At 55.9% G+C, this 27,500-nt stretch overlaps 1 protein-coding gene across 1 annotated transcript in view; it reads left to right on the top strand.

The window, feature by feature from the left end:
• The window catches only part of ncor2 (nuclear receptor corepressor 2), a 77,240-nt gene that overhangs the window by 27,637 nt on the left and 22,103 nt on the right, over nucleotides 1-27,500 (top strand). The window contains 13 exon segments of the mRNA XM_084690875.1: nucleotides 1,434-1,616; nucleotides 3,747-3,860; nucleotides 9,471-9,527; nucleotides 10,175-10,227; nucleotides 12,541-12,607; nucleotides 14,057-14,229; nucleotides 14,431-14,524; nucleotides 17,581-17,759; nucleotides 18,596-18,650; nucleotides 18,790-18,888; nucleotides 21,023-21,162; nucleotides 22,499-22,659; nucleotides 24,528-24,590. Of these exon segments, the coding sequence (XP_084547001.1) occupies nucleotides 1,434-1,616; nucleotides 3,747-3,860; nucleotides 9,471-9,527; nucleotides 10,175-10,227; nucleotides 12,541-12,607; nucleotides 14,057-14,229; nucleotides 14,431-14,524; nucleotides 17,581-17,759; nucleotides 18,596-18,650; nucleotides 18,790-18,888; nucleotides 21,023-21,162; nucleotides 22,499-22,659; nucleotides 24,528-24,590 (1,438 nt within the window).

The raw sequence follows: 27,500 nt of genomic DNA, 5'->3' as shown, positions 1-27,500 counted from the left end.
CAAACAAAAGCCCACTTAGTGTGTCGATGACGGGCATGTGTGAGTCATCCTCTTCTGCAGCCTGAGGCCGCTTCATCCATCCTCCTCCATCCCTTTTCATCCCTCCCTCCCTCCATCCCTCTCTCTCTCTCACACCATCCGTCCCTCTCTCCACCCCCCTCCACCTCTCTCTCCTCCCCCTCCTCTCTCCTCCCCCCTCCACCTCTCTCTCCACCCCCCTCCACCTCTCTCTCCACCCCCCTCCACCTCTCTCTCCTCCCCCCTCCACCCCTCTCCTCCTCCGCTGACATCTCCTCCGCAGCGGGGCCAAGGATCCAGACCCAGCCAGCCTGCTTCACTCCAGCAGATTAGCCGCTTGCATAACGCTCATTTGAACCGTTTAAAAATAACGCTGAACAAGACCAAAAGCTGGATCACACGCTCTCTCGTTTTAACGTGCTGTGATGTGTCAAGTCTCTCACCGCACACGGAGAGGAGGTGGCCTCACACGCACACAAACACACTCGCACGCAGGCCTGGCCACACACACACACACACACACACACACACACACAGGGATAGGTTGTCTTTGTGCTCCCTGGGAGCTGAGATGGTTACCCTCCTGAACATCTCACCAGATCTTTGTAATCAAGAGCCCGCTACTATGATCGAGTCCTTTATGCTTAAAGCCAATGCTCAAATAAATCACCCAGAGTTAAAACAAGCCCTGATGAACCCTAAAATAAACCTCTTAATTATTCCCATCCCTTATCCTTGAAGTCGACGCGATTCATCTTTAGAACGAGCGTCCCTCAAAAAGAGCCATGTTTTCTGAGATATGTGTGTGTGTGTGTGTGTGTGCGCATGACTGTTCATTAGTGTGTTTGAGAGTCTGGGAGACACTGACACAGGCCTCCATTACCCAGAGGACTTAATTACTGCAGCGCTGCCTTTACTATGGAGAGCCAGTGTGTTTGGGTCATGTGCCTATTAGGAGAACCCATATCATAGATCTCTCACGGAGAGGGAGAGAGGGGGAGGGAGGGGGAGGGAGGGAGGGGGAGGGAGGGAGGGGGAGGGAGGGGCTTTGTAGCCTGTAGGTCCCAGACCAGTCCTCTGAGATCCTCTCTAGTCTGGGGGGAACGTTGAGGCCAGCCTTGCCTCATTGTTCCTTAACCTGTAACTCAATAAGGCCGGCAAGGAGGGCTGTTATCCCAATCAGCTTTAAACAAACATTCGATTGAAAGCAACACGCCCCTCACACTCACCCAATCGGCATCCTCCTCTCCCATCAAGCGTTTCACCAGAGGGTACAATCTGGATCCTAAACCTTGTGTACGTCGCTTGCCAAGCCCCAGGACAGCAGACTGCAAAGACCATATGTTCTGTATCAACATCCATGTGATTCTGAGGCAAACCCATCTCTCCTCTCCCCTCCCTTCTCCTCCCCCCAGGAGCGAGGCAGCTCCATGGGGAAGCTGGAGCCCGTGTCCCCGGTGAGCCCGGCCCAGATGGACTCGGAGCTGGACCTGGTGCCGGCCCGCTTCTCCAAGGAAGAGCTCATCCAGAACATGGACCGCGTGGACCGGGAGATCACCATGGTGGAGCAGCAGATCTGCAAGCTGCGCAAGAAACAGGTGGAGGAGATGCTGGGGGCCGGGGGGGGGGGCCGGGGGAGGGGGGCTGTCTGTCTTTTGATGGCTAATGTGTGTTTTTAAAAAGAAATGGGGGGGGGGAAAGGAGGCACCACCAACTGAATTGTGGTATCTGAGTGATTCTTTGGTTGCCGTAGCGAGAGTTCCGTCACCCTGCTGCTCGGCAGCTGTGCTCCCTCTCCCTTCCTCCCTGGCTTTCCTCTTTTAGGAGAAAAGTAGGTTAAAAATATATAAGGCCATAAATAACAGCTCCCCCAGGGGGAGGGGAGGATCATGGCGGGGGTTTGGGAGGGGGGAGGGGGGGCTGGTAAACCACTCATATTCCTGCCTCGCCGCCTCGCCACCTCCCTCTTGGCCGCGTGCCACGTCATGTTTTATACAAAGTGCTCCGTGGTGCGGCTCTCTAAGTCACGACGCCCGCCCCACCTCCCCCCGCCCCCCTCCCAGACCCCACCCCCTCCCAGACCCCACCCCCTCCCAGACGCCGCCCCCTCCCCCACCCCAGCAAGCCGATATCTCCAGCCGTCCCCCCCTCCCGCCCATCCCCTGTTTGGCTGACACTCAAAACGCTGCCTAATAAATCTAAGCCACCTGCAACCAGTGGCACGGTCTGCGGGGGGCGGGAGGGGGCTGGGTCGAGGGCCGGACCGGGGCAACTGCAGCAGGAAGAGGGAGGCAGAGTGGCGAGGCCCCGCGAATGATTGAGAGGATAAGCTCTGCTACCTAGAAAAATAAATCGAGAACCCCCCCCCTCCTCTTCCCCTCCCCTCTGGTTCCCTCAACACACACTATGTTTTTTTATGGATGTTTTCTTTTTTTAACAGTGACCCCCATTCCCCTCCCCTCCCCCCTTTCATACTGCCTTCCTCTCCTCAGCTCCCTCCAAGCATTAAAACATCTGGAGCAATTAAGTGGTGTGGTAAAACTTTATTTAAAGAGTTCTGGCAGAGAAAGGGGGGGGGGGGGGGCCGGGGCTCAGGTTCCAGCCAGCCTGTGTTGTGTCAGCCAGCCTCAGGACTGCTGGTTTATTTTATTTTACTCCGTGGTGGGTTTCTGGGGGAAGGGGAAGGGGTGGGCTCTGGGAATGTGTGCTTATCCGGTTCGATTGTGGCACGGGATAATCCATCACGCTTCACTCTGCGGTGGAGCCCCTGGGAGCTCTGCCTCCCCACCCCACCCACCCCAGTAGAGGCCCAGGCTCAGGCCTCCCAGCAGTGGTTTGGGTGGTTGGGAGTGGTGGGGTAGCTGTAAGGACTGACTTTATTACAGATCACTTCACTACACGCTGACAGCCTATGGAGCCTCAGTCCCACCCACAACACACACACACACACAGTGTGTGTCTGACTGTGTGTGAGCCGGTCCCTCTGCCTGCAGGCGTGGTATTGAGCCAGCCAGGGTTCCTCTGCTCCCAGCCCCTCAGTGTGTGTGCTGCAGCTGATAGAGAGCCCTGGTGATGCCCAGAGGATCCAGCACTGATGTGCACTGATGGGAGATAGTGGATCTTTCTAGAAGGAAATTGACACCGTCATGGCTGTTGGACCATTAGGTGTGCACTGTTACCGCGGGCCCTGGGGCCTTTCTCTCCTGATCAGATCACGCCTGGAAAAGACACAGAGCAGAGAGAAGGGGGTCGGATGGCTGAGCGGTTAGGGAACCGGGCTATTAATCAGAAGGTTGCCGGTTTGATTCCTGGCCGTGCCAAATGTCGTTGTGTCCTTGGGCGAGGCACTTCACCCTACTTGCCTCGGGGAGAATGTCCCTGTACTTACTGTAAGTCGCTCTGGATAAGAGCGTCTGCTAAATGACTTAATGTAATGTAAATATAGAGAAGGGAAAGAGGGAGAAATAGTGGATGAGGCGGCAGGAGAAGGGCCCTGGCTGCCACGGTAACACACGGGGCCCTGGCTGCCACGGTAACACACGGGGCCCTGGCTGTCACGGTAACACACGGGGCCCTGGCTGCCACGGTAACACACGGGGCCCTGGCTGCCACGGTAACACACGGCTCCGGTCAGGCACAAAACAGCCGCACGATTCTCTGTCGGCGAGTGGGTTCTCCAGGGCCTGCGTTCCCCCCCAGTCAGCTCTCGGGGTGTGTTGTCTCCACAGCAACAGCTGGAGGAGGACGCGGCCAAGCCCCAGGAGCCCGAGCGCTCCATCTCCCCCCCGCCCAGCGAGGCCAAGCACCGCAGCCTGGTCCAGATCATCTACGACGAGAACAGGGTAGGTACCGCACACACACAGACACACGCGCACTGACACACACACACACACACCCCTGACACACACACACACACCCCTGACACACACACACCCTTACACATGCCCTGACACGCGCACACACTCCCTGAGTCACACACTCCCTGACTCACACACACAGTGTTCGTGCACACATGTCCACGATGGTTGAAATGAAGTGGTTCCCTCTCCTCTTCTCTTTGACTGTTTTCTTTTGTTCCCGCCCTCCCTCTCACCTTTCTCTCTCCTGTCTCTTCCTCCCTCGGCCTCTCACGCACACCCGCTCTCTCCACCTCACCTCTGTGTGGGTTAGCACTCCAGTCTGAATCACCTTGCATCTGAAATCAGCTCCACTTCATTACCCATGCAGCCGGCGAGTGTATTCATGACATAGAGAGAGGCTCCCCCCCCCCCCCCCCCATCTCTCCTGGGCTCAGTGTGTTCTCACTGGACTGATCTGAGCTTGTGAGCAGGAGAAGAGCTGTGCAGCTCTACATCCATGCATGGCTCACCCATGGAGACACCGTGTCAAAACATCAGACAGCCTGACTGCAGGTGTGGGCTGGAAATGGAAATTCACAGTGGGGGGGAGGGGGGGGGGGGGAGGGGGCGGGATCCAGCACAGTATTTGTGGGCTGCACTTCAGTTTGGGGCATTGGAGCTCATTCTGTTTGATGAGAACTAGCGGGATGCTGCTCTCACTGGTGATTATCAGAGCAAAAAAATATAATGTGTGGCGTGTGTGTGTGTGTGTGTGTGTGTGGTTGTATCATTAGGATGAAGGCCTGTCTTTTCCATCTCCCGCCTTAACCACACCTTGTAGAGAGAGCTGGCAGGTGGAATCAGCAGGTATTAAATCTCTTCACTGCAGCCTCTCATCTCTCAGCCCCCAGAAAAGCCCTCAGGTCTGATCAGATACTCTCTCTCTCTCTCTCTCTCTCTCTCTCTCTCTCTCTCTCTCTCTTTCTCTCTCTCTCTCTCTCTCTCTCTCTCTCTCTCTCTCTCTCTCTCCTCCCCTCCCTCTCTCCTCCCCTCTCTCCTCCCCTCTCTCTCTATCTCTCCTCCCCTCTCTCTCTCTTTATCTTGCTTTCGCTGCATTTTCTCCTCCTTTTAATCTCTGTTTCGCACACGCGCACCTCTTTCAAAGACTCCCTCCGTGCAACTACAGTACGCACGAATGGTTTGCCGCCTCGCGTGCCGGGCGTTGTACAGTGAAAGCAGAGCGTACAGTCTCTAGAACTTTGCAGAGCGTACAGTCTCTACAACCTTGCAGAGCGTACAGTCTCTAGAACCTTGCAGAGCGTACAGTCTCTAGAACCCTGCAGAGCGTACAGTCTCTAGAACCTTGCAAAGCATACAGTCTCTAGAACCTTGCAGAGCGTACAGTCTCTAGAACCTTGCAGAGCATACAGTCTCTAGAACCTTGCAGAGCGTACAGTCTCTGGAACCTTGCAGAGCGTACAGTCTCTAGAACCTTGCAGAGCGTACAGTCTCTAGAACCTTGCAGAGCGTACAGTCTCTAGAACCTTGCAGAGCGTACAGTCTCTAGAACCTTGCAGAGCGTACAGTCTCTAGAACCTTGCAGAGCGTACAGTCTCTAGAACCCTGCAGAGCGTACAGTCTCTAGAACCTTGCAGAGCGTACAGTCTCTAGAACCTTGCCTGAGAGCTCCATTTTCAACGCTCTTAGTCCACCTAGTGGCGGTCATACAAATGTATAGGAATATATGGCAGCACATTTCTTCCAAATGCACGGTCGACAGTCTTTCCTTTGTGTCGGTGTGTCAGGCCAAGACCCTGGTCTGCTTGACGAAGGCCGGGACCTCTGGCCATCTCTCCCTCCCCCTGTGTGCTGAGCAGAGAGCAGCAGACAGTAATGAAGGCAGCCCTCTGTTTGTGGGATGTAAGAGGAGATATCTCTCTGTAGATCGTTAATGCATGAGGTGTCTGGGGGGGGGGGAAGAAGAGACAGGACACGCTATAAAGTACCGCGTGGAAACATTGTTTTTATTCATTTTTGAAGAAGAAAATGGCTCAATTTGATCGTCGTATTCAGTAGAAGAGTGGTGTGGGCGAGACTTCCAGTGTGGACAACAAAGAGCCCAGCGAGCCAGTTCCTCTGGCCCCCGCCCCCGCCCCCGGGCCAGCCTGTAGACTGACCAGTCAGAGCTGAATCACGCCACAGCTGACCTCCTCCAGCCCGGTCCAGACCGGCCCGCTGCTCTCCAGGCGCGCTCATCTGAAAGCCTGGAAGTGTAAGGATGACTCATCCATGTCCCTGACCCCTGGAACACTTTCCACTTCCCTCCCTGTCACTAAGTGCTCCAGCCCTCAGCTGCACTCCCTACCCCCTCTACACTGCTCTCTCTCTCTCTCTCTCTGTCTCTCTCTCTCTCTCTCTTCTCTCTCTCTCTCTCTCTCTCACACACTCACAATCTCTCTCTTCTCTCTCTCTCTCTCTCTCTCTCTCTCTCTCTCTCTCTCTCTCTCTCTCTCTCTCTCTCTCTCTCTCTCTCTCTCTCTCTCTCTCTCTCTCTCTCTCACACACTCACAATCTCTCTCTCTCTCTCTCTCTCTCTCTCTCTCTCTCTCTCTCTCTCTCTCTCCCTCTCCCCCCCCCCTCTCTCTCTCACAGGGACCCACTCAGCCCCCCAGCCCAGACTCCTCACAGGGCTTTGGTTCCTTTTGGAGCTGGGAGTGTTTTCATTACCAGCTACAGTAATACTGTTTGAGATTTGCTATGTATTTTCAGGGGGTGTGTGTGTGTGTGTGTGGATATTTCCCCAGCCTCATTGTCTGGGCTGCCCTGGTTGTTGTCAGAGCAGTGCTCTCGTGTATTCAAGCACCTGGCTGTAATTACTCCAGCCTCGGCCCCCAACCCAGCCGGCCTCGTCCCCCGGCCCAGCCGGCCTCGGCCCCTGGCCCAGCCGGCCCCGGCCCAGCCGGCCTCGTCCCCCGGCCCAGCCGGCCTCGGCCCCCGGCCCAGCCGGCCTCGGCCCCCGGCCCAGCCGGCCTCGTCCCCCGGCCCAGCCGGCCTCGTCCCCCGGCCCAGCCGGCCTCGTCCCCCGGCCCAGCCGGCCTCGTCCCCCGGCCCAGCCGGCCTCGTCCCCCGGCCCAGCCGGCCTCGGCCCCTGGCCCAGCTGGCCTCATCCCCCGGCCCAGACGGCCTCGGCCCCTGGCCCAGCCGGGGTCAGGGGTGTCTCCCGTGTCGTCTGCCCCTGCAGGCTGGGTTAGGCCCCGGCGCGGGGACAGGTCCTGCTGGAGATCACGCCACTCAAACTGCTCACATGGCCGGTGCTAGCACCACGCACGGAAGACCGGAGGGGAGGGGAGGGGAGGGGAGGGGAAGGTAGTGAGGAGAGGGGAGGGAGGAGAGGGGAGGGAGGAGAGGGGAGGGGAGGGGAGGGAGGAGGAGAAGAGGAGAGAGAGGGGAGGGAGGAGGGGAGGAGAGGCGAGGGAGGGAGGGAGGGGAAGGAGAGGGGAGGGAGGAGGAGAGGAGAGGAGGAGAGAGAGGGGAGGGAGGAGGGGAGGAGAGGCGAGGGAGGGAGGGAGGGAGGGAGGGAAGGAGGGAGGGGAGGGGAGGGAGGAGGAGAGGAGAGAGAGGGGAGGGAGGGGAGGGAGGAGGGGAGGAGAGGAGAGGGAGGGGAGGGGAGGTCGAAGAGACAGCCTGGTTGTCCACTCATACTCAGCCAGCTCACACTGTCACGGGCCTGGGCAGCAGTCCCTCTGTGTGGCCACCGGGGGGCGTGTTTGACGTTCCTGGCTGGCGATGGCTGGCTGCCTTGGTGCTGGCGCGGCCTGTGCTGTTATTGGCCGGGATGAGAGGGCACTGGAGGAAGCCGGCTCTGGTCTGTCAAGGCTCAGCACACAGGATCAGCTTTGTCTCTCTCTAACAGTATCATGTCTCCAGCCAGCCCCCCCCCCCATTATTTCAGTAAGTAACTTCATCTGTTTGGCCAAGTATGATGGACAGGCAGCGTGTTTTTTCTCTCTTTTTTTGGTACCCACCCTTCCTCTCTCCCCTCCTCCCTCCTCCAGAACACTGCTCACAAAGCAGTCTCTGTGGCGGAACGCAGAGTCATTTTCAGTTTGTTTGCAGCTTCTGGTTTGAAGAGGGCTCCGGGCGAGTGTCCTTCCTCGATGGCAGAAAGGTTTGATGACGAGGATCATTAACGGGAATGTAACGGCGCGGGAGTAATGATCACATGACCTGTGGGCTCCCTGGGTGAGCCCGGGTGGAGGTGTGTGTGTGTGTGTGCTGGTGCAGTGTGTGTGTGTGTGGGGGGGATTGTTCGGCCGGTGTTCTGTATGTGTTCGGTGTGCAAACGTACGCCGGTGTGTGTGTGTGAACGGGTGTGTGTGTGTGAGAACGTCGGAACATTCACACCTGCACCTGAAGCTTGGAGAGAGGAATGATGCTTCACTTTGTCCCTGGCTGCTCTCACAAGACCCCCCCCCCCTGCACTACCCCCCCCCCCATTACACTATCCCCCCCCCCCCGCACTACCCCCCTTTGCACTCCCCCCCCACATCTCTCTCTTTCACTCTCTCTCCACTTTTCCGCTTGCTCTCCCTCTCACTCTCTTTCTTCTTTCTCCATCTTTTCTCCTTCAAATTTCTCCCTCCCTCCCTCCCTCCCTCCCTCCGGCAGCCACACTGCTGTGGTCACTGAGGGAAGTCGACTGAGATGGAAAGCAGGAGTGAATGTGGTGTCACTAAGGACAATCTGTCTGATCGATGAAGTGGAGCGAGAAGTACAGGCGGAGGGCAGAGTAGAGATGATGGAGCACTACAGAGAGAGGCAGAGAGAGAGGCAGAGAGAGAGGCAGAGAGAGAGGCAGAGAGAGAGGCAGAGAGAGAGGCAGAGAGAGAGGCAGAGAGAGAGGCAGAGAGAGAGGCAGAGAGAGAGGCAGAGAGAGAGGCAGAGGGAGAGGGAGAGGGAGAGGGAGAGGGAGGGGGAGGGGGAGGGGGAGGGGGGAGGGGGACACAGAGAGACACACACAAGTGGCAAGTCTAACTATAAATTGAGCTGAGTAGAGGTCATCTGTGGTAGACCCACACAGATGCTTGTATTTCCTTCTCCCCATCTCTCCTCCTCCTCATCAAGAGGGGTGTTGTCTGCCACAACCCAGGCTCTGAGCACGACACAGGCTCTGAGCACGACACAGGCTCTGAGCACGACACAGAGGTGAGATCTTTCTCTCTGGTTCCTCTGTTTCGTCAGATCTCGACATATCTCTGATTGGATCAGCTCTGAAGACACTCACACACACACTAGCTACCCACCCACCAACCATCCCTGCCTGCCTCTCTCTCTCTCTCTCTCTCTCTCTCTCTCTCTCTCCCTTCTTACCTCCCATACTCTCCCCCCCTCTCCTGACGGTCTACTCGGGGAGGTGAGTAATCTGTTCTCCGGAAGAGGAGAGCGGAGAGGCTCGCTGCCTGTGAGTTTCGTGTTAAAAGCTCTAATAATAGTTCCAGTGTCATCTGGGTGCCCGGGAAGCCGGACGTCAGCGATTGAGCGGGCGCAAAAGGCGTGTTGCCGCGGTGACGGGAGTTGTTAACGTGTTTGTGTTCCCCCCCCCCCCCCCCCCAGAAAAAGGCAGAGGAGGCGCACCGCGTCCTGGAGGGCCTGGGCCCCCGCGTGGAGCTGGTGAGTCTGATGTCTGCACACCTGACGTCTGCACACCTGACGGAGGGAGGGAGGGAAAGCCCGTTAACCTACATAATAGGCCCCAGTCCCTGGGAAGCGTGGTCCTACCAGCGCTCACTGTTGGGATGATGTGTTCAGTGATGCGGGGAGAGAGACAGCTAGGACTGACAGTCATCCAGGATACTGCTTCTCTTTTATCTCCTCCTCTCCCCCTTCGCCTCTCTTTCTCTGCCTCTTTCTCCTGCTCTCTTTCTATACCTCTCTCTGTCTCTCCTCCCTCTCTCTCTCTCTCTCTCTCTCTCTCTCTCTCTCTCTCTCTCTCTCTCTCTCTCTCTCTCTCTATCTATCTCTCTCTCTCTCTCTCTCTCTCTCTCTCTCTCTCTCTCTCTCCCCCTCTCTCTCTTTCTCTGTTGAGGCAGGTACACACGTGTTGTAGTAACCAGATGATTGTACACTATGTCCCATGTGCCAGAGTCAAAGACACGTGATGTGTCTTTTGAATGGATGTGCCTGTGACTGTCTTAACGGTACAAACTGCTCACCGTGACGTGTCTCTTCCACATCAGCGGAGACTGTTTAGCAGCTCTAGATGGGCCCTGCCCCTGGCGGCCTGGCTAACCCTCCTCTGTCTCCCCTCTGCCCTGCAGCCCCTCTACAACCAGCCCTCAGACACCAAGCAGTACCATGACAACATCAAAATGTGAGTTGCCGCACCGTGGGGGAGCAAGGGACTGGCTCCAAGCCTGTGTGTGAGAGACCCTGTGTGTGAGAAAGACCCTGTGTGTGTGTGTGTGAGAGAGAGAGACCCTGTGTGTGTGTGTGTGTGTGAGAGAGACCCTGTGTGTGGGACAATGTGCGTGTTCGCGAGACAGAGAGAAACTCAGCTGAGTGTTTCTCAGCTGTGTGTTTCTCAGCTGTGTGTTCTGTGTGGACGACCTGCCTTCCCTCGGTGCAGCCTGCTGGGCTGGTCACCTCATCCCCTCACTGTCCTCTCCTCTCCTTTTGATCAGGACTCTGTTTGACCAGTATTATTGCCTCAAAGCAATTAGCTCTGTGTAGTGTGTAGTGTGTGTGTGTGTGTGTGTTATTAAATAGTGCCGCTGAGCTTTGATCCGACACAGTTGATGTCTTTGTTCCTCTAACTGGTCTGATAACCTTGGCACCTGTCCCTAGAGAGACAGATGAGGTCTGTGAGGGGTTCAGTCTCTGACACACACACACACACACACACACGGGTATGCAGATGCACACACACTCCCTTTCCCCCACCTCTCTCTGTCTCTCTCTTTCTCATGCTAAATGGTTTTGGAGACATTAGATAGGTCTCGGGTGTATCCAATGCCCTATTTCAGTTCCCGTATATGAATTCAGATCCTGTATATGAATAGTTAGAGAACTTGTCTTCAACATGCCTCATTTTGGGTGTGGTTTACACTAAATTACAGTGCACTTCTCAGAACACAGTCCAAGTTCAGGGTGCAACAAAAGAGAGCATTTGAGAAGGTCCAGAGAAGCTAAACCCCCCCTTCACCATCTGGTGTCGAGAGCACAATGACATCTCTGTCCTTTAAGGGCTTAATCTGGCAGGCCTGCTTGTCCTCTGCTTACCTCTGCCATGTCACTCCTCACTGGAGACTGTGTGTGTGTGTGTGTGTGTGCGCGCACGCGGTCTCGTTTGTGTTTGTGCGTCCTTGTTTGTGTTTGGATCCGTTCCTGGGTGTTTTGAAGTGTTTCGTCAGTGTTTATGTGTTGATGACGAGGGCTTTAGCTCCGCTGTACCATGCACGCAGACAGCTGCACTGTCCCTCTTTATGAACCTTGCCCTGTCTGGATACTCTACCATGCCCCCACCCCCTGCTGCCACACCCACCCTCACACCCCCTCACCCTCCCTCACACCCCCTCACCCTCCCTCACACCCCCTCACCCTCTCAAACACCCCCTCACCCTCTCACACACCCCCTCACCCTCCCACACACCCCCTCACCCTCCCTCACACCCCCTCAACCTCTCACACACCCCCTCACCCTCTCACACACACCCTCACCCTCTCACACACACCCTCACCCTCTCACACACCCCCTCACCCTCCCACACACCCCCTCACCCTCCCACACACCCCCTCAACCTCTCACACACTCCCTCACCCTCTCACACACCCCCTCACCCTCTCACACACACCCTCACCCTCTCACACACCCCCTCACCCTCCCACACACCCCCTCACCCTCCCACACACCCCCTCACCCTCCGTCACCCTGGTCATGTCTGCTCATGGCAGTAACTTGCCTGTTGACCTTGGTCCTGAATCCCCAGCTGATGTGACTAGTGTGGAACACGATGAGATGAATCAGGACGAACGTGACCTTACAACTGGCAGATTAAGTGTCAGGAATAAAACGTCATCTCGCACCAAAGAAACAGATAACGGAGCGTCAGCCTAAGAAGATTACGGCCCTGACCTTTATTTGAAGCACTCTGACTCCCAGACCAGACGAGCTGAGCTGGACTTGTTCCCTCTGTCTCTCGCTCGCTCTCGTTTGCTCGCTCGCTCTCCTTTCTGTTTCTATCTCAGTGTCTCTCTATCTCCCCTGCTCTCCAACCCCTCGCTTGTACTCTCTCTCTCTTCCCTCTCTCTCCCTCCTCGCTGAGCAATTTGGTGTTTTCCGATTTAGCCGTGGCATACAGGGACAAACATTGGCATGGGTGTGTGTTTGTGCGTGAGAGGGAGGGAGGGAGAAGGAGGGAGGGTGAAGAGGAGTAGAGTTTATACTTGGAGAGTCGAACAGGAAAATTAACCGCCTACGAAATGTTGGACTTGTAGAAAGAAAGAAAAAGGGAAAAAAGAAAGTCTGTTTGTGTCCGATCCACATGCCTCAGTTGTTACTTATCTCATGTGTTGACTGAGGCGACATTTGGAGCAATCACTGAAATTCCTCTCTGTCTTTCTTTTTCTTCGTTCCCTGGACTCCCCCCCCCCCCCCCCCCCCCTCGTCTCCTCCTCGCTCTAACAGAAACCAGGCGATGAGGAAGAAGCTCATCCTGTACTTCAAGAGGAGAAACCATGCTCGCAAGCAGTGGGTGAGTAGAGAGTGCACACACACGCGCGCGGCCGCGTGCGCGGCTCTGCAGGGACCGCTGCGTGACAGATGACTGGCCCATAACTGGGCCAGAGGCTCCTTGGAAGCGAGGGGCCGCGTCCTGCAGTCGGACCGGGGAGAGCGCCGCTGCGCAGAGCGCCTGATCTTTTGTAACGTTCCCAGTGAGGGTGTCTCTGCAGTGCCTGAGATGGCCTCTGAAAAATGAAAGGACTATAAAAAGATGTCTGCGATTCGAGGCCTCCAGATCGCTTCTTTTTTTTTCTTTTTTTTTTCTTCTAAATCACATGAAGGCTGCTGTCCAAGAAGGGGACAGAGACTGTGTGTGTGTCAATGACTGAGCAGTACAGGGACTTCAGCCACAGCTATAAATAACGGTTGGATCAATCGTCCCGGCCCTGATGTCACAGCGAGGTGGATACCCTCAGGATCACCAGCCCTCGACAGTTAATCATTAACACAAGTCAAGCGCTCAGTATTTCAGTCAGACCGACTACAGCGGCGATCTAACTTGCAGACCGGTTCTTGCATTTATCTGTCGGCAGCTGCCCAAAAGGCCACATTAGAGTTTCAGATTAGCATACGGCCGGTGTTCACGGACCACTTCAGTTGGTCAGACCACTAACACTTCAGCCTTAGCCATAGGCTGGAGAGATGAGCGAGAGAGCATGGGTAGAGAGAGAAGAAAAGAGAAGAGAGAGAGAGGAGGAGCTGAGAGAGAGAGGAGAGAGAGATGGGCACAGAGAGACAAGAGTTCAAGAGAGAGTGAGAGGAGAGAGGAGGAGATGACAGAGATATGAGAGAAAGATGGCTACAGAGAGACAGTTCGAGAGCGAGAGAGAGAGAGCGAGAGAGAGAGAGAGAGAGCGAGAGAGAGAGCGAGAGAGAGAGAGAGAGAGAGAGAGAGAGAGAGAGAGAGAGAGAGAGAGAGAGAGAGAGAGAGAGAGAGAGAGAGAGAGAGAGAGAGAGAGAGAGAGAGAGAGAGAGAGAGAGAGAGAGAGAGAGAGAGAGAGAGACGGGGCCAGCTGTTTTAAGAGCCCTCCAGGAGCAGTGTCTCCTCCAGGGTTAATGGTCTGCTTTACGGTCTGGGCTGGACCCCCCCGCTCCTCTCTGAGCTGCAGGAGGGGGGAGCACCGGAGTCTAACTCCACTTTACCCCAGGAATGTACAGGGAGACCTGACATCCCTCAGACTCGGCCAACCCTGACCTACGACTACGGCAATTGCAATAGGACATAAACACATGGTCCTAAAATGAGAAAGGCGAGACTCAGAGGAGAGGTGTTAAACATTTTCTCTCTCTGTCTCTCTCTCTGTCCCTCCTTCCCTCTTTCCCTCTCTCTCTCTCTCGCTCTTTCTCTCTCTCTCTCTCTCTCTCTCTCTCTCTCTCTCTCTCTCTCTCTCTCTCTCTCCCCCTCTCTCTCCGTCCTCAGGAGCAGAAGTTCTGCCAGCGCTACGACCAGCTGATGGAGGCGTGGGAGAAGAAGGTGGAGCGCATCGAGAGCAACCCCCGGCGCCGGGCAAAGGAGAGCAAGGTGCGCGAGTACTACGAGAAGCAGTTCCCCGAGATCCGCAAGCAGAGGGAGCTGCAGGAGCGCATGCAGAGGTGAGGCCCCGCCCCCACGCACACCGGGCCCCGCCCCCTACGCACACCGCAGCGACATGGTCGTACGAGGAACAGATCTGCTGTGGACACGCCAAGTTTGGGGGGCGGGTGGGCTTGTGCTTGTAGTTGTGGAAGCGTTGTCAGGCTGAACGTGTGTGTGTCTCCTTTGTGTGTGTGTGTGTGTGTGTGTGTCCTGAGCAGCCGCGTGGGGCAGCGTGGAGGAGGGCTGGCCTCGTCTGCAGCCCGCAGCGAGCACGAGGTCTCCGAGATCATCGACGGCATTTCCGAGCAAGAGGTGAGCCTCGCACGGAGCCTGTCTCCTGTCTCTCCCCTGTCTCTCTCCTGTCTCTCCCCTGTCTCCTGTCTCTCTCCTGTCTCTCCCCTGTCTCCTGTCTCTCCCCTGTCTCCTGTCTGTCTCCTGTCTCTCCCCTGTCTCCTGTCTCTCTCCTCTCTCCCCTGTCTCCTGTCTCTCCCCTGTCTCCTGTCTGTCTCCTGTCTCTCCCCTGTCTCCTGTCTCTCTCCTCTCTCCCCTGTCTCCTGTCTCTCCCCTGTCTCCTGTCTGTCTCCTGTCTCTCTCCTGTCTCCTGTCTGTCTCCTGTCTCTCTCCTGTCTCCTGTCTCTCTCTTGTCTCCTGTCTCTCTCTTGTCTCCTGTCTCTCCCCTGTCTCCTGTCTCTCTCTTGTCTCCTGTCTCTCTCTTGTCTCCTGTCTCTCTCCTCTCTCCTGTCTCTCTCTTGTCTCCTGTCTCTCTCTTGTCTCCTGTCTCTCTCCTCTCTCCTGTCTCTCTCTTGTCTCCTGTCTCTCTCCTGTCTCCTGTCTCCTGTCTCTCTCCTCTCTCCTGTCTCCTGTCTCTCCCCTGTCTCCTGTCTCTCTCCTGTCTCCTGTCTCTCTCCTCTCTCCTCTCTCTCCTGTCTCCTGTCTCTCTCTTGTCTCCTGTCTCTCTCTTGTCTCCTGTCTCTCCCCTGTCTCCTGTCTCTCTCTTGTCTCCTGTCTCTCTCTTGTCTCCTGTCTCTCTCCTCTCTCCTGTCTCTCTCTTGTCTCCTGTCTCTCTCTTGTCTCCTGTCTCTCTCCTCTCTCCTGTCTCTCTCTTGTCTCCTGTCTCTCTCCTGTCTCCTGTCTCTCTCCTGTCTCCTGTCTCTCTCTTGTCTCCTGTCTCTCTCCTGTCTCCTGTCTCTCTCCTGTCTCCTGTCTCTCCCCTGTCTCCTGTCTCTCTCTGTCTCCTGTCTCTCTCTGTCTCCTGTCTCTCTCCTCTCTCCTGTCTCTCTCTGTCTCCTGTCTCTCTCCTGTCTCCTGTCTCTCTCCTGTCTCCTCTCTCTCTTGTCTCCTGTCTCTCTCTTGTCTCCTGTCTCTCTCCTGTCTCCTGTCTCTCCCCTGTCTCCTGTCTCTCTCCTCTCTCCTGTCTCTCTCTGTCTCCTGTCTCTCTCCTGTCTCCTGTCTCTCTCCTGTCTCCTGTCTCTCTCTGTCTCCTGTCTCTCTCCTCTCTCCTGTCTCTCTCCTCTCTCCTGTCTCTCTCCTCTCTCCTGTCTCTCCCCTGTCTCCTGTCTCTCCCCTGTCTCCTGTCTCTCCCCTGTCTCCTGTCTCTCTCTTGTCTCCTGTCTCTCTCCTGTCTCCTGTCTCTCCCTTGTCTCCTGTCTCTCTCCTGTCTCCTGTCTCTCCCCTGTCTCCTGTCTCCTGTCTCTCTCCTGTCTCCTGTCTCCTGTCTCTCCCTTGTCTCCTGTCTCTCCCCTGTCTCCTGTCTCCTGTCTCTCTCCTGTCTCCTGTCTCTCTCTTGTCTCCTGTCTCTCTCCTGTCTCCTGTCTCTCCCTTGTCTCCTGTCTCTCTCCTGTTTCCTGTCTCTCCCCTGTCTCCTGTCTCTCTCCTCTCTCCTGTCTCTCTCCTGTCTCCTGTCTCTCCCTTGTCTCCTGTCTCTCTCCTGTCTCCTGTCTCTCCCCTGTCTCCTGTCTCTCTCCTGTCTCCTGTCTCTCTCCTCTCTCCTCTCTCTCCTGTCTCCTGTCTCTCTCTTGTCTCCTGTCTCTCTCCTGTCTCCTGTCTCTCTCCTGTCTCCTGTCTCTCCCCTGTCTCCTGTCTCTCTCCTGTCTCCTGTCTCTCTCCTCTCTCCTCTCTCTCCTGTCTCCTGTCTCTCTCTTGTCTCCTGTCTCTCTCCTGTCTCCTGTCTCTCCCCTGTCTCCTGTCTCCTGTCTGTCTCCTGTCTCTCCCCTGTCTCCTGTCTCTCTCCTCTCTCCTGTCTCTCTCTTGTCTCCTGTCTCTCTCTTGTCTCCTGTCTCTCTCCCTGTCTCCTGTCTCTCCCCTGTCTCCTCTCTCTCCTGTCTCCTGTCTCTCCCCTGTCTCCTCTCTCCCCTGTCTCCTGTCTCTCCCCTGTCTCCTGTCTCTCCCTGTCTCCTGTCCCCGTCCAGGCTAATGCTAATGCTAACAGACCCCAGTCAGCCCCCGCTCACCCTGCTCACTCCGGCTTCACTCTGGGCTCCAGGCTGCTTCCGTCTGGCTGCAGATAGAATCTGCCAAGATGCAGGACCAATTGATTTAAGAACTCATTTGTCCCTGCTTCTATTGGCTTTTTCAATTACATTATTCATTCATTCATAGAATGTTATTTCATTCATGGAATTGTATTAATTTTTTGGATGCGTTTTGATTGTCCATGATGACTATTTATTTACTGCTGGTTGTGAATCAAACCGTCCCCTGGGGATAATAAAGATGACCTTGACTTGCGTGCAGACCCATATGGGTTCACACACCCACCCCCACACACACAGACACACACACACACCTAAGCTTTGCTACTTGCTTAACAAGGGAGTTTTTATGTCCCAGTTGGAGATGTCACTTCCTGTCTGTCCTCTGCCCTAGTCTCTCCCAGCAAGGAGTGCCCTGCCCTGGGGAGGGGTGCTAGTGCTGGCCCTGCCCTGGGGAGGGTGTTAGTGCTGGCCCTGCCCTGTGGAGGGGGGTTAGTGCTGGCCCTGCCCTGCCCTGGGGAGGGGGGGTGTTAGTCAGCCCCAGCAGCAGCTCCAGTGGAGCAGTGTTTTCCTCTGGTGTCACGCAGGGCCCAGCACGGCTCTACAGAGTCAGTCTGGCTCCTGTTGTCTCACCTCCTCCAACACAGCTTCCCTCGCTGCCTCAGCCCCCAGCTGCAGTGCCCTCCCTCCCTCCAACTTCCTCTTCATGTCCTGACCTCTTGCACATTTCACACTAGCCTCACTGCACCCCGGCTGTTTTCTTTTGTCCACTCGGAGTAGCTGTGTCATTCTGTGCAGCCCCACTCACTCCTAGACATTTGTGTGTGTTTGTCTCTGTGCTTGTGTGTTTGTCTCTGTGTGTGTGTGTCTGTGTGTGTGTGTGTGTGTCTGTGTCAGAACACTGAGAAGCAGATGAGGCAGCTGGCAGTGGTTCCCCCCATGCTGTTTGACGCTGAACAGCAGAGGATCAAGTTCATCAACATGAACGGCCTGATGGACGACCCCATGAAGGTGTACAAGGACCGGCAGGTCATGAACATGTGGAGCGAGCAGGAGAAGGACACCTTCAGAGACAAGTAAGACCCCCTCCCCCCGTATCCCCCCACCCCTGACACCCCCCCCTAGGGGGGGAAAAGACTCACCCGAAATATATAATGACACAAAAATGTGAAGACATTCCCACGAGACAATCAAATGAAAGTTATGATTTAACTGGAACGTCCTCTGTGACCTATACTAAAGGTCATTCGGTATTTGAGGAAGTGAACCTTCCCCTTTCGTGAGAAGGGTGGGGTGACTGACTGAGCTGCCTAACCAAGCTAAGCTCACAGGCAGAGATCAGTGTCTGGGAGGGAACAGACATGCTCTCTCCCTCTCTCTAGCCCTGCCCTCTCATGTACGTTCTGCCTGCTGTGAGGACATGGAGGACAGAAGGCGCTAGCGAGCAGGGTGAATGGGGTTGGAGATGAATGTGGATTAAAGCCGGATGAAATGAGTAACTGAGAGGGCGGACTGTGTCTGGGGACGTGCTGCATTGTGCCGTCTCAGTCAGAGAGCGCCAAATCCCCTCTCTCCCTCTCCAGCGTGCTCTCTCTCTGTCTCTCTCTGTCTCTCTCTCTCTCTCTCTCTCTCTCTCTCTCCCTTAGTGTCTCTCCCTCTCTTGCTCCCTTCTCTTTCTCTTCTCCCTTGTCGCTCGCTCTATCCCTCTCCAACTCGTTCTCTCCCCCTCCCTCCCTTCCCTTCCCTTTGTGTGTGTGTGTGTGAGAAAGAGAGAGATCCTGCAGGCTTGCAGCGGGCTGATCACCCACACACCTGCCTACCTGATCCTCCTGCTCATCCTGCACACCCTCCCTCCCCCCCCCCCCCACGCAGGCCACACCTCCTCCTGACTGTCGCTTTTTTCCTCTCGCAGGTTCATCCAGCACCCAAAGAACTTTGGCCTGATCGCCTCGTTCCTGGAGAGAAAGGTAGAGTGGCACCCGATGCTCAGGCGTTCTCTCACCCCTCCATAGTGTTTTGATGCGTAGGCGCCCCTGCTGTTGAATAATAGAGTCCCTTCAGGGGGAGGACAGCAGAGAAAGGCGCTGACGCTCCCCTCTCTTCCAGACGGTGGCCGAGTGCGTGCTCTTCTACTACCTGACCAAGAAGAACGAGCACTACAAGAACATTGTGCGCCGGAACTACCGCCGTCGTGGCCGGAGCCAGGTATGGTACCGCCCGCGGCTCAGCGCCTAGGCAACAACCCCCTCCACCCCCCCCGCTCTTCCCGCCCCGCCCCCGCCTCCTCACTTCCCGGAGCTCTCGAGACCGGTGTCAAGGTTACCGCCGCCAACCGAGCGCCACTTAGTGGCACGTCGCCACGGAGACATCAAACCGCCACGGCGCGCTGAGCTGTGGGATCACTGCGGGTCATGCATGCCCACTGATCATGTGACTCCCCCCTGCCCCCGCCCCCTCATGTCAGGCCTAATGTGTCCGTATCGACACCCCCCCCCCCCTCCCCCTTTCTTTTTCTTTTTTTAAACAGCTCGTTTCCATCGCTAATGAGATCCTGGTTATTACTTAGTCTCAGATCGGGTGTTGGGCCGTTAAACAGCACAGCGATAGGCGCTAATGAAATGGCGCATTCATTACCCCGCAACCTTTCCCTGTGGGTGTCGGCCCCGCGCCTCCTCATGTCTCCCGGAGACACCTTCCTTCCGCTCGTTACCTAGCGCTCGCTCTCAGCGAGGTCGCTCAGCGAGGTCGCTCAGTGCGCCCGATGCCGCCTCTTTACAGAGCTGCGTGTGAGCGTTAGCTAACGCTAATAACACAGATGGGGAGGGAGGAGAGGGAGAGCGGGGGAGTAGAGGGAGGGAGAGAGAGAGCACAGTTCTGTCACGAGCAGGAGCCCAGCCGCTCACGTTAATGACATCTAGAGAGGCAGAGGAGAGCGATGGTGAGTACTGATGGCTCAACACAAAAGGTAATGAGCACTTTGGCCTGAATGAGCCCCTCTCTCACACTCTCTCTCTCTCTGCTTCTCTCTCTCTCCTCTCTCTCTGTCTCTCTCTGTCTCTCTCTCTCTGTCTGTCTCTATGTCTCTCTCTGTCTCTATGTCTCTCTCTCTGTCTCTCTTTCTCTCTGTCTGTCTCTGTCTCTCTCTCTGTCTCTCTTTCTCTCTCTCTGTCTCTCTCTCTTTCCCTGTAGACAGAAGAGAGAGGGAGGGAACTCCATCACCTGCCTCAACTAGAGTCTTTAGACCGGCTGCAGGGCTGCAGGCTTACTGCTGCAGCACATCAGGCTGGAGCAGGGGGGTGGGGGTGGAAAGGAGGCTAATGGAGGTGATTAGAGTAGACGGAGATGATTAGGCTGATGTTGTTGTCTTCAGATGCTCCTGGGAGGAGAGACATGCTCTCACCATGGTTATTTCTCTGCGAGGGGAGTGCCGACTGCGATGAAGCCTCACTTACTGTGTTTGGTGGAACTAATGTTGGGGCGGGTGGAGAGGGTGAACAAGGAGGAGAGTAGAATTCCAGGTCCGTTTTGGTTTGACTCGATCCTCTCTCTATTTTTCTCTAGCTCTCTCTCTAGCTCTCTCTTTCTCTTGCTCTCTCTAGCTCTCTCTCTCTCTGTCTCTCTCTCTAGCTCTCTCTCTTTCTAGCTCTCTTGCTCTCTCTCTCTCGCGCTCCTTTTCACTCTCGTTTCCCGTCTCCCTTGTTCTGTTTCCCTGTCGTTCTCTTGTGCTCTGCCTCTCTGTCCTCGTGTGTGCTCTTGCCCAGAGCCAGATGTAATGACTGTGTTATTAGAGGAGGCATGAGAGGGATTGAGCAGCAGGCTCTACCTCCAGCAGGATAGGGGCGCTGACAGAGCCCCCAGCAGGAGGTCTTCCCCCAGCAGGAGGTCTGCCCCCAGCAGGAGGTCTGCCCCCAGCAGGAGGTCTGCCCCCAGCAGGAGGTCTGCCCCTAGCCCTCCTGCACACCCTTCAGGGACGGCTTTTAACAGGGTGTCTATGGTGAAGCCTCAGGGACCTTAAAGGAAGTTGGCCGCCTGTGTTTTTCTGAACTCCCCTCCCCCTCCCGAGACCAGACAGACAGGAAGTGGAAGAGGAAGTGGTCATGAATGTGACACGGTGGTTGGGGTAGGCTGAGCGTGGAGGGACGCGGCAGGCGGTGTGACCTCTCGTCTCCACACGCACCTTATTTTCCACAAGTATCTGCCCGCTTTTAGCGCCGCCCGCGCGCCGCCGTTCGGCAAGCGAGCGCACGTATCGCCGACACGTCTCGCGTTACCGGGGGATCATCCCAGTAATGGAGTGGTGTATGTCTTCTCCCCCCCACCCCCCCTCCGCCTCCAACAGCACGGCCAGCAGCAGCAGCAGCAGCAACAGGTGAACCGCAGCAGCCAGGAGGAGAAGGAGAAGGAGGAGAAGGAGAAGGAGAAGGAGGGAGAGAGGGATGAGGAGAAGACGGAGGGCGAGGACAAGGAGGATGGAATGAAGTAAGTCTCTTTCCCTCCTTTTTTTTGTTTTCCCTCTCCTCCCTCCCCTCCCCCCACGTCCCTGGTGACAGGGTCCAGCTCCTGGTGGCCGGAGGAGTCTGGAGCTGGCTGGGGGCGGGAGACATGGAGGAGTCATCATGCGGGGGTTTCTCTGAGCGAGGGCTGGAGTTCTCCGGCCTGCAGCCCAGAGTTTCCATTCAGTTTGGAAACCTCCTCCAGTCTTTTTTTTTTTTTTTCTCTTTTACAGCTGTTTTCCAGTTTTCCCCTCTCAATCCCAGCAGGCTGGAACATGTTTAAGATTCCACACCCGTGCCCTTTATCTTTTCCTTTAGGAATACATGGATAGGACTGACCAGTTGTTAATGATCCACGGTTAGCAAAACATTTTCTCTAGTAGGCCAGCAATTTGCGTGGGTGAGGGGAAAGAAGAGTGTGTGTGTGTGTGTGTGTGTCATGCCCTGACGTCTCCACAGGAAAATGCTCACAGGTGTTAACGTATGACAGCTAAACACCTCAGAAAGACCCTCGTCATGTGACCCAACCCTTCTAAAGGAAGTCCTCGTCGGGGCTGTCACCAGGTGGCACCCTGCACTGGAGGTGAGGTAGCAGCACACTGGACCAGAACACAGCACAGCACAGCACAGGAGAGTACAGTGTTGGAGAGTAGAGTACAGTAGATCACAGTAGGGTACAGCAGAGCAGAGCACAGGAGTGATGGTGATGAAGCACCTGCTCATGGCTGTCCCTGGCTCCCAGGCCCCCTGCTGCCTGCCAGCCTGCCTGCCTGCCAGCCTGGCTGCCTGCCTGGCTCAGCTCGAGCTCCTATATTTAGGGCTGCAGCAGGTCCCCCTCAGGAAGATTAATGGGCCGGAGGGAAGACGAATGGAGGAGGGCCGGGTTCACCCGCTCTGACTGACTTGTTGGCCTGCCGTTCTGCTGACGGTGGATGTATCGGCCTGCAGAGAGGACGCTCTCCTGCCCACGTGCGCGTGCGTGGATGGAGAGAGGGAGGGAGGGAGGGAGGGAGGGTGTTTGTAGCTGTTTTATTTGTTTTTGGCATCTCTCAGGCTGAGGCTTCCAGCAGGGTGGAGAGGATGAGGAGGGTGAGGAAGGTGAGGAGAAGGAGGAGGAGGAGGGTTATGAGGAGGGTGATGAGGAGGAGAAGGAGGAGGAGGAGGGTGATGAGGAGAAGGAGGAGGAGGAGGGTGACGAGGAGGAGAAGGAGGAGGGTGATGAGGAGGAGAAGGAGGAGGAGGAGGTGAGGAGAAGGGTGAGGACGAGGAGGAGGAGGGTGATGAGGAGGCCCGGCTGACCTCCTGTGTGTCTGTGTCTGCAGGGACGACACGTCTGGGGAGGACGGTGAGGACAAGGAGCCCACGGTGCCCTTCAAGGGCCGCCGCACGGCCAACAGCCAGGGCCGCCGCAAGGGCCGCATCACGCGCTCCATGACCAACGAGGTGGAGGACACCGCTACACCGCTGCTCAGCAGCGAGCTGGGTCAGTCTGCCCGCCGTCTGGAACGCCGTCTTTGACCCTGTCTGCGCCACTGTCTATATCACTGTCTACATCACTGTATACACCACTGTCCATATCACTGTCTACACCACTGTCTATATCACTGTCTACCCCACTGTCTACCCCACTGTCTACACCACTGTCTACACCACTGTCTACACCACTGTCTATATCACTGTCTACACCACTGTCTATATCACTGTCTATATCCCTGTCTATATCACTGTATACACCACTGTCTATATCACTGTTGACACCACTGTCTATATCACTGTCTACACCACTGTCTATATCACTGTCTATATCACTGTCTACACCACTGTCTATATCACTGTCTATATCACTGTCTACATCACTGTATACACCACTGTCTATATCACTGTTGACACCACTGTCGATATAACTGTCTACACCACTGTCCATATCACTGTCTACACCACTGTCTACACCACTGTCTACACCACCGTCTATATCACTGTCTACAGCACTGTCTATATCACTGACTATATTACTGGCTACAGCACTGTCTATATCACTGTCTACACCACTGTCTACCCCACTGTCTACACCACTGTCTATATCCCTGTCTATATCACTGTCTATATCCCTGTCTATATCACTGACTATATTACTGTCTACACCACTGATCACTGTCTATGACACGGTCCACATGACTGTATACGTAACTGTCCACATGACTGTATACGTAACTGTCCACATGACTGTCTTCATCACTGTGCATGACGGTGTACATCACTGCTGCTCCCCTCTCACTGTGAGGGCGACTCTGAGCTCTCCATGCAACACTGAGCTGTACTGTCCTACCATACCACTAGGGTGCGCTGTCACACCCTGTCCCACATTCACGACAGGCCCTCTCCGCACATGTCTGGAGTCTGGAGACACATTCAGCATTCAGTGTCTAAAGGCCCTCATTTAGATTGACATCTTTCCCTTAAAATAAGACTTTTTGGGGGGGTTGCCTTTTCTTGCTATGATATATGCTATTCTACAGGTTGTGATCTGTAGCTCATTTCATATGAAATTCAAAAAGTTCAAGAAGGTACGAAGTAGAATTCCCATCCCAATGCAATCCTACCACAGTTAAAACAGTCATATTTAACGGCAAGATTCGCAATAAGTCAGCAATGGCCCAGTTCTGTATTTGCTTGTAGTGACAAGTCAGCCACACAAACACACACACACACACACACACACACCAGCTGCAGGGTGTGGAAGGGATTTTGATGTTTCAGCACTTCTTGCGTGTGCGTGCGGTTCCTTCCACTCCTGCTGCTACTGCAGCCCCGGTCCCAGGGAATCCCCCGGTGGCCCAGGGCCCGGGGGGCTTTCAGCTCCCCTGCTCCCCCCTGCTCGGCCCGGCCCGCTGTGCCCTTCACGGCCCAGCACAGAGGACACCCCACCTCTGCTGTCCTCTGCCGGGCTGGCCTCACAGCGCCACACGAGCCTCTGGTGTACCGTGGGAGAACAGGCGTTACGTCTACAATCATTAACCCACTTTCTCCCGGGCTTCCTGCTTCCTACTTGTAAAGCAAACAGCCGCTGAGGACGGGCTGGGTCTGTGTACGCCTCATGAGCAGCCCTGCCCTCCTACCCACACTCTCTCTCTCTGTCTCTCTGTCTCTCTCTCTCTCTGTTTTCTGTTTCCCCTCCCTCCCCCTCTGTGTTCGTTCCCTCTCGTGCACTCTCGTCTCTGACTGTCTCTCGCGGGCACGCACGCACGCACGCTCTCTCTATCTCTCTCTCTGCCTGTGTCGCTCGACCCCGGTACTCCCCTCCCCTTCCCGCCTGCTCTAACGTGGTGCTTCTCCTTTTTTTTCTTCTTTCAGCCAATCTGGAGATGAATGAGAGCTCACGCTGGACTGAGGATGAGATGGAAACTGCCAAAAAAGGTAACGAGAGAAAAGGAAAGGGAGAAAAGTTGTCAAATACGTCGTTTTTGGGGATCCGAAAACATTTTTTATTAATTTTTTTAAAGGCGGCAAAAACGCAGCCGTCGCCGTCGTCGTTTGTTTTCATAGAAATATTCCAGCCTGTAGACGCTGCTGTGTTTTCTAGAAAGAGGTGACATGTGCATGTGGCCGTGACTTCCTGTTCTCTGGTGTGCAGCCATGTGCTGGCGGGCCCCCAGTCTTCCTGCCTGTCTGTCTGACTCACTGCCTGTCTGTTTCTGTCTGTCTGTCCGCCTGTCTACCTGTCTCTTCCTGCCTCTTCCTGCCTGTCTGTCTGACTCACTGCCTGTCTGTCTGCCTGTCTGTCTTCCTGCCTGTGTGTGGTTTGGCCTCAGCCTCAGATCTCTGCACAGACAGACAGACAGACAGACAGACAGACAGACAGACAGACAGACAGACCCTTCTGTCTGTGTTATCAGCCAGGCCGACCACTGCGGTCATTAACATGCCTGTTTATGGCTGCTGGCTGAAGATTACCCTGGGGTCCGGCCCGCCTGCCTTTAGGTGGCCGGGACTCTGCCTGTTTGCTCAGGGCTGCTGCGTTTCACAGTGCGGGCGGTCGGCGGACCGCTCCAGTCAATGATTGAATGGCCTCCACTCCCTGAGGGGGGATCCAGCTGTGACCCCTCCCCCTCTGGGCAGGACTCTCCCATGGCTGCATGCGGCGCCCTGGGTGAGGGGTTGGTGTCCGGGGATTGATGAGGATGTGTCTGTCTGTAGTGAGGGCACAGCTTGTTGGATGTCAGAACTGAGCTCGGAGTCACTGTTGCCCTCAGATGCCCTGATGTTAACTCTGTCTGCATGTTGGCGGTTGTTGTACTTGCATGTGGGTGAGATTGTATATCTCAACGTTCTGTCACGCAATCTGTGAACAAACTATTACCTAGCGTGCTGCTCTAGACCAATCACAGTTTCACTTTGAGTCAATTTTTTCTGCGGCTGACTTTTTCTTTTTCATGACCCATCGTAAAAGGCTGTGTGTGTGTGTGTGTGTGTGTGTGTGTGTGAGAGAGACTCTCGGTTCTGCGTCTCGCTAATCTCCCCCGGGCCTCCTGGTGATCCACGCTAGCAGGGCACAGCCCACAACCCCCAGTGTTTATACCAGCCGGAGGGAGGAGGAGGGGCCAGGCCTCCCAGAGGGCTTGGAACCTCCGTCTCCTGACCCCTCCTCCCCCAGTGGTCAGGCCAGGGGAGGGGGGGTTGTGTTGATGGCTGGTGCTGGCCCTTGAACATGGCCCTGCGTAGTTAATCCCGGTTAATGTCTTCAATTCCATTCTCCCTCAGTTGGATTAGCCGAGCGCTCCATCCCAGGGGATTAGCCGGGCAGCCCGCTGGGAGCTGGGCTTCTATGAAGGGCTTATGTAACCATGACCACAGGGCCCCAGCCCAGGGGGGGAGGGGCGGGGCAGGGGTCAGACCCCCTCCCAGCCCACCACCACCACCCCCGCCTGCATAGCTGTAGCCACCCTTTCTCATGAGCCAGTAACCACGGTGATACCCCTGCCTGCCAAAAGGGGTTCCCCCTCCCAAGAGCCCTACACGCTAGACTCACTGGCTCTAAACACACACACACACACACACACACAGCCCAAACTAGCCTACCCCTCCCCCCCGGCTGGCCTTAACGACCGTGGCCACGGTGCACGCGTCCAGGAGGGCCGACCTGTGGATGTCTTGCACGTATACGTAAGAGGCTTACGGTCCCCTATGCTAATGTGTTTAACTCTGCTGTCCTAAGAAGATCCCGACGGTTGAATACGCAGCACCTGGCAGGCCTGCAGCGTTCCAGGCAGAGGCACAGCTCCTCCGGGGCAGGCATGGCTGTCTGCTCCAGTGGATCTGCTCACACAGACGCACACGGCCAACAAGGGACGGCCCAGCTCTGCAAAGGCTGTCCCTCTCTCTCCCTCACTCTCTCACACTGTCTCTCTCTCTCTCTCTCTCTCACCCCCACTCCGATGCGCCCCCACCTCCCTCCCTTATGCTCGTGTGAGGAAGTTTGTGTGCGCTAGTGTGAAAGAGAGTGCGTGCGAAAGCTCTGCCGGTGCGAGCGTGCCCTTCCAGCAGGCAGGTTACGGTGAGGCGGCGTGTGGGGGGCGGAGTCAGGCAGGCGGGCTCCCACTGAGCAGGACGAGTGGGGGGCGGAGTCAGGCAGACGGGCTCCCACTGAGCAGGACGAGCACAGGCGATCTGCAGGGCTGGATGGTCTCTGGGCTCCTTGGCTGGTGTTTATGTAAGGGCTGTAATCCGCTGGGCTTTGCCTGGGTACAGGCAGCTGGGTAATCACCTCAGGTCCCCGCCAAACGTTACAGTGCGAGCTCATTTAAAGAGACAGGGGGAGGAGGTAGGAAAGGATCTGGCGCAGGTCTTCGGAGGACACCCTCCCCCCTCCTCCTCCCCTCCTCCTCCTCCCCTCCTCCTCCCCTCCTTTGGGCACTCTGTCAGTGTGCTGAGAGGAGTTGGCACAGGCCCAGGTTGGCAGGAGCTGTGGAAGATTTGGCATGCGTCCCTCTTCTCCACCCCCCCCCCCCCCCCTTCCTCTCTCTCTCTGTCCGTGTTGTTATAGACTGGAGAGGGGTCACATTCAAGATGAAAAGCAGGGCAGTCAGGAAAAATGTGAAAGCCTTTATGCTTTCTCATGGTATCAACATCAACTCCTTTCCTCCCTCTCTCTCTCTCTCTCTCTCTCTCTCTCTCTCTCTCTCTCTCTCTCTCTGTCTCTCGATCTTTCATTGTCCCTGTTGCTGGGCCGTTCTCTCTTACTTGCTCTCATTTTCTGCCTCTCATGCTCTGTCTCTGTGTGTTGCTGGCTCGCCCCCTCCCCTCTCTCTCCTCTCTGTTTACCCTCAA

This window comes from Hypomesus nipponensis, chromosome 24, assembly GCF_054491055.1.
Source record: "Hypomesus nipponensis isolate SF chromosome 24, ASM5449105v1, whole genome shotgun sequence".
Lineage (NCBI taxonomy): Eukaryota > Metazoa > Chordata > Actinopteri > Osmeriformes > Osmeridae > Hypomesus > Hypomesus nipponensis.
Note: the sequence above shows the minus strand (reverse complement) of the source record. Positions and strands in the feature narration are given on the sequence as shown.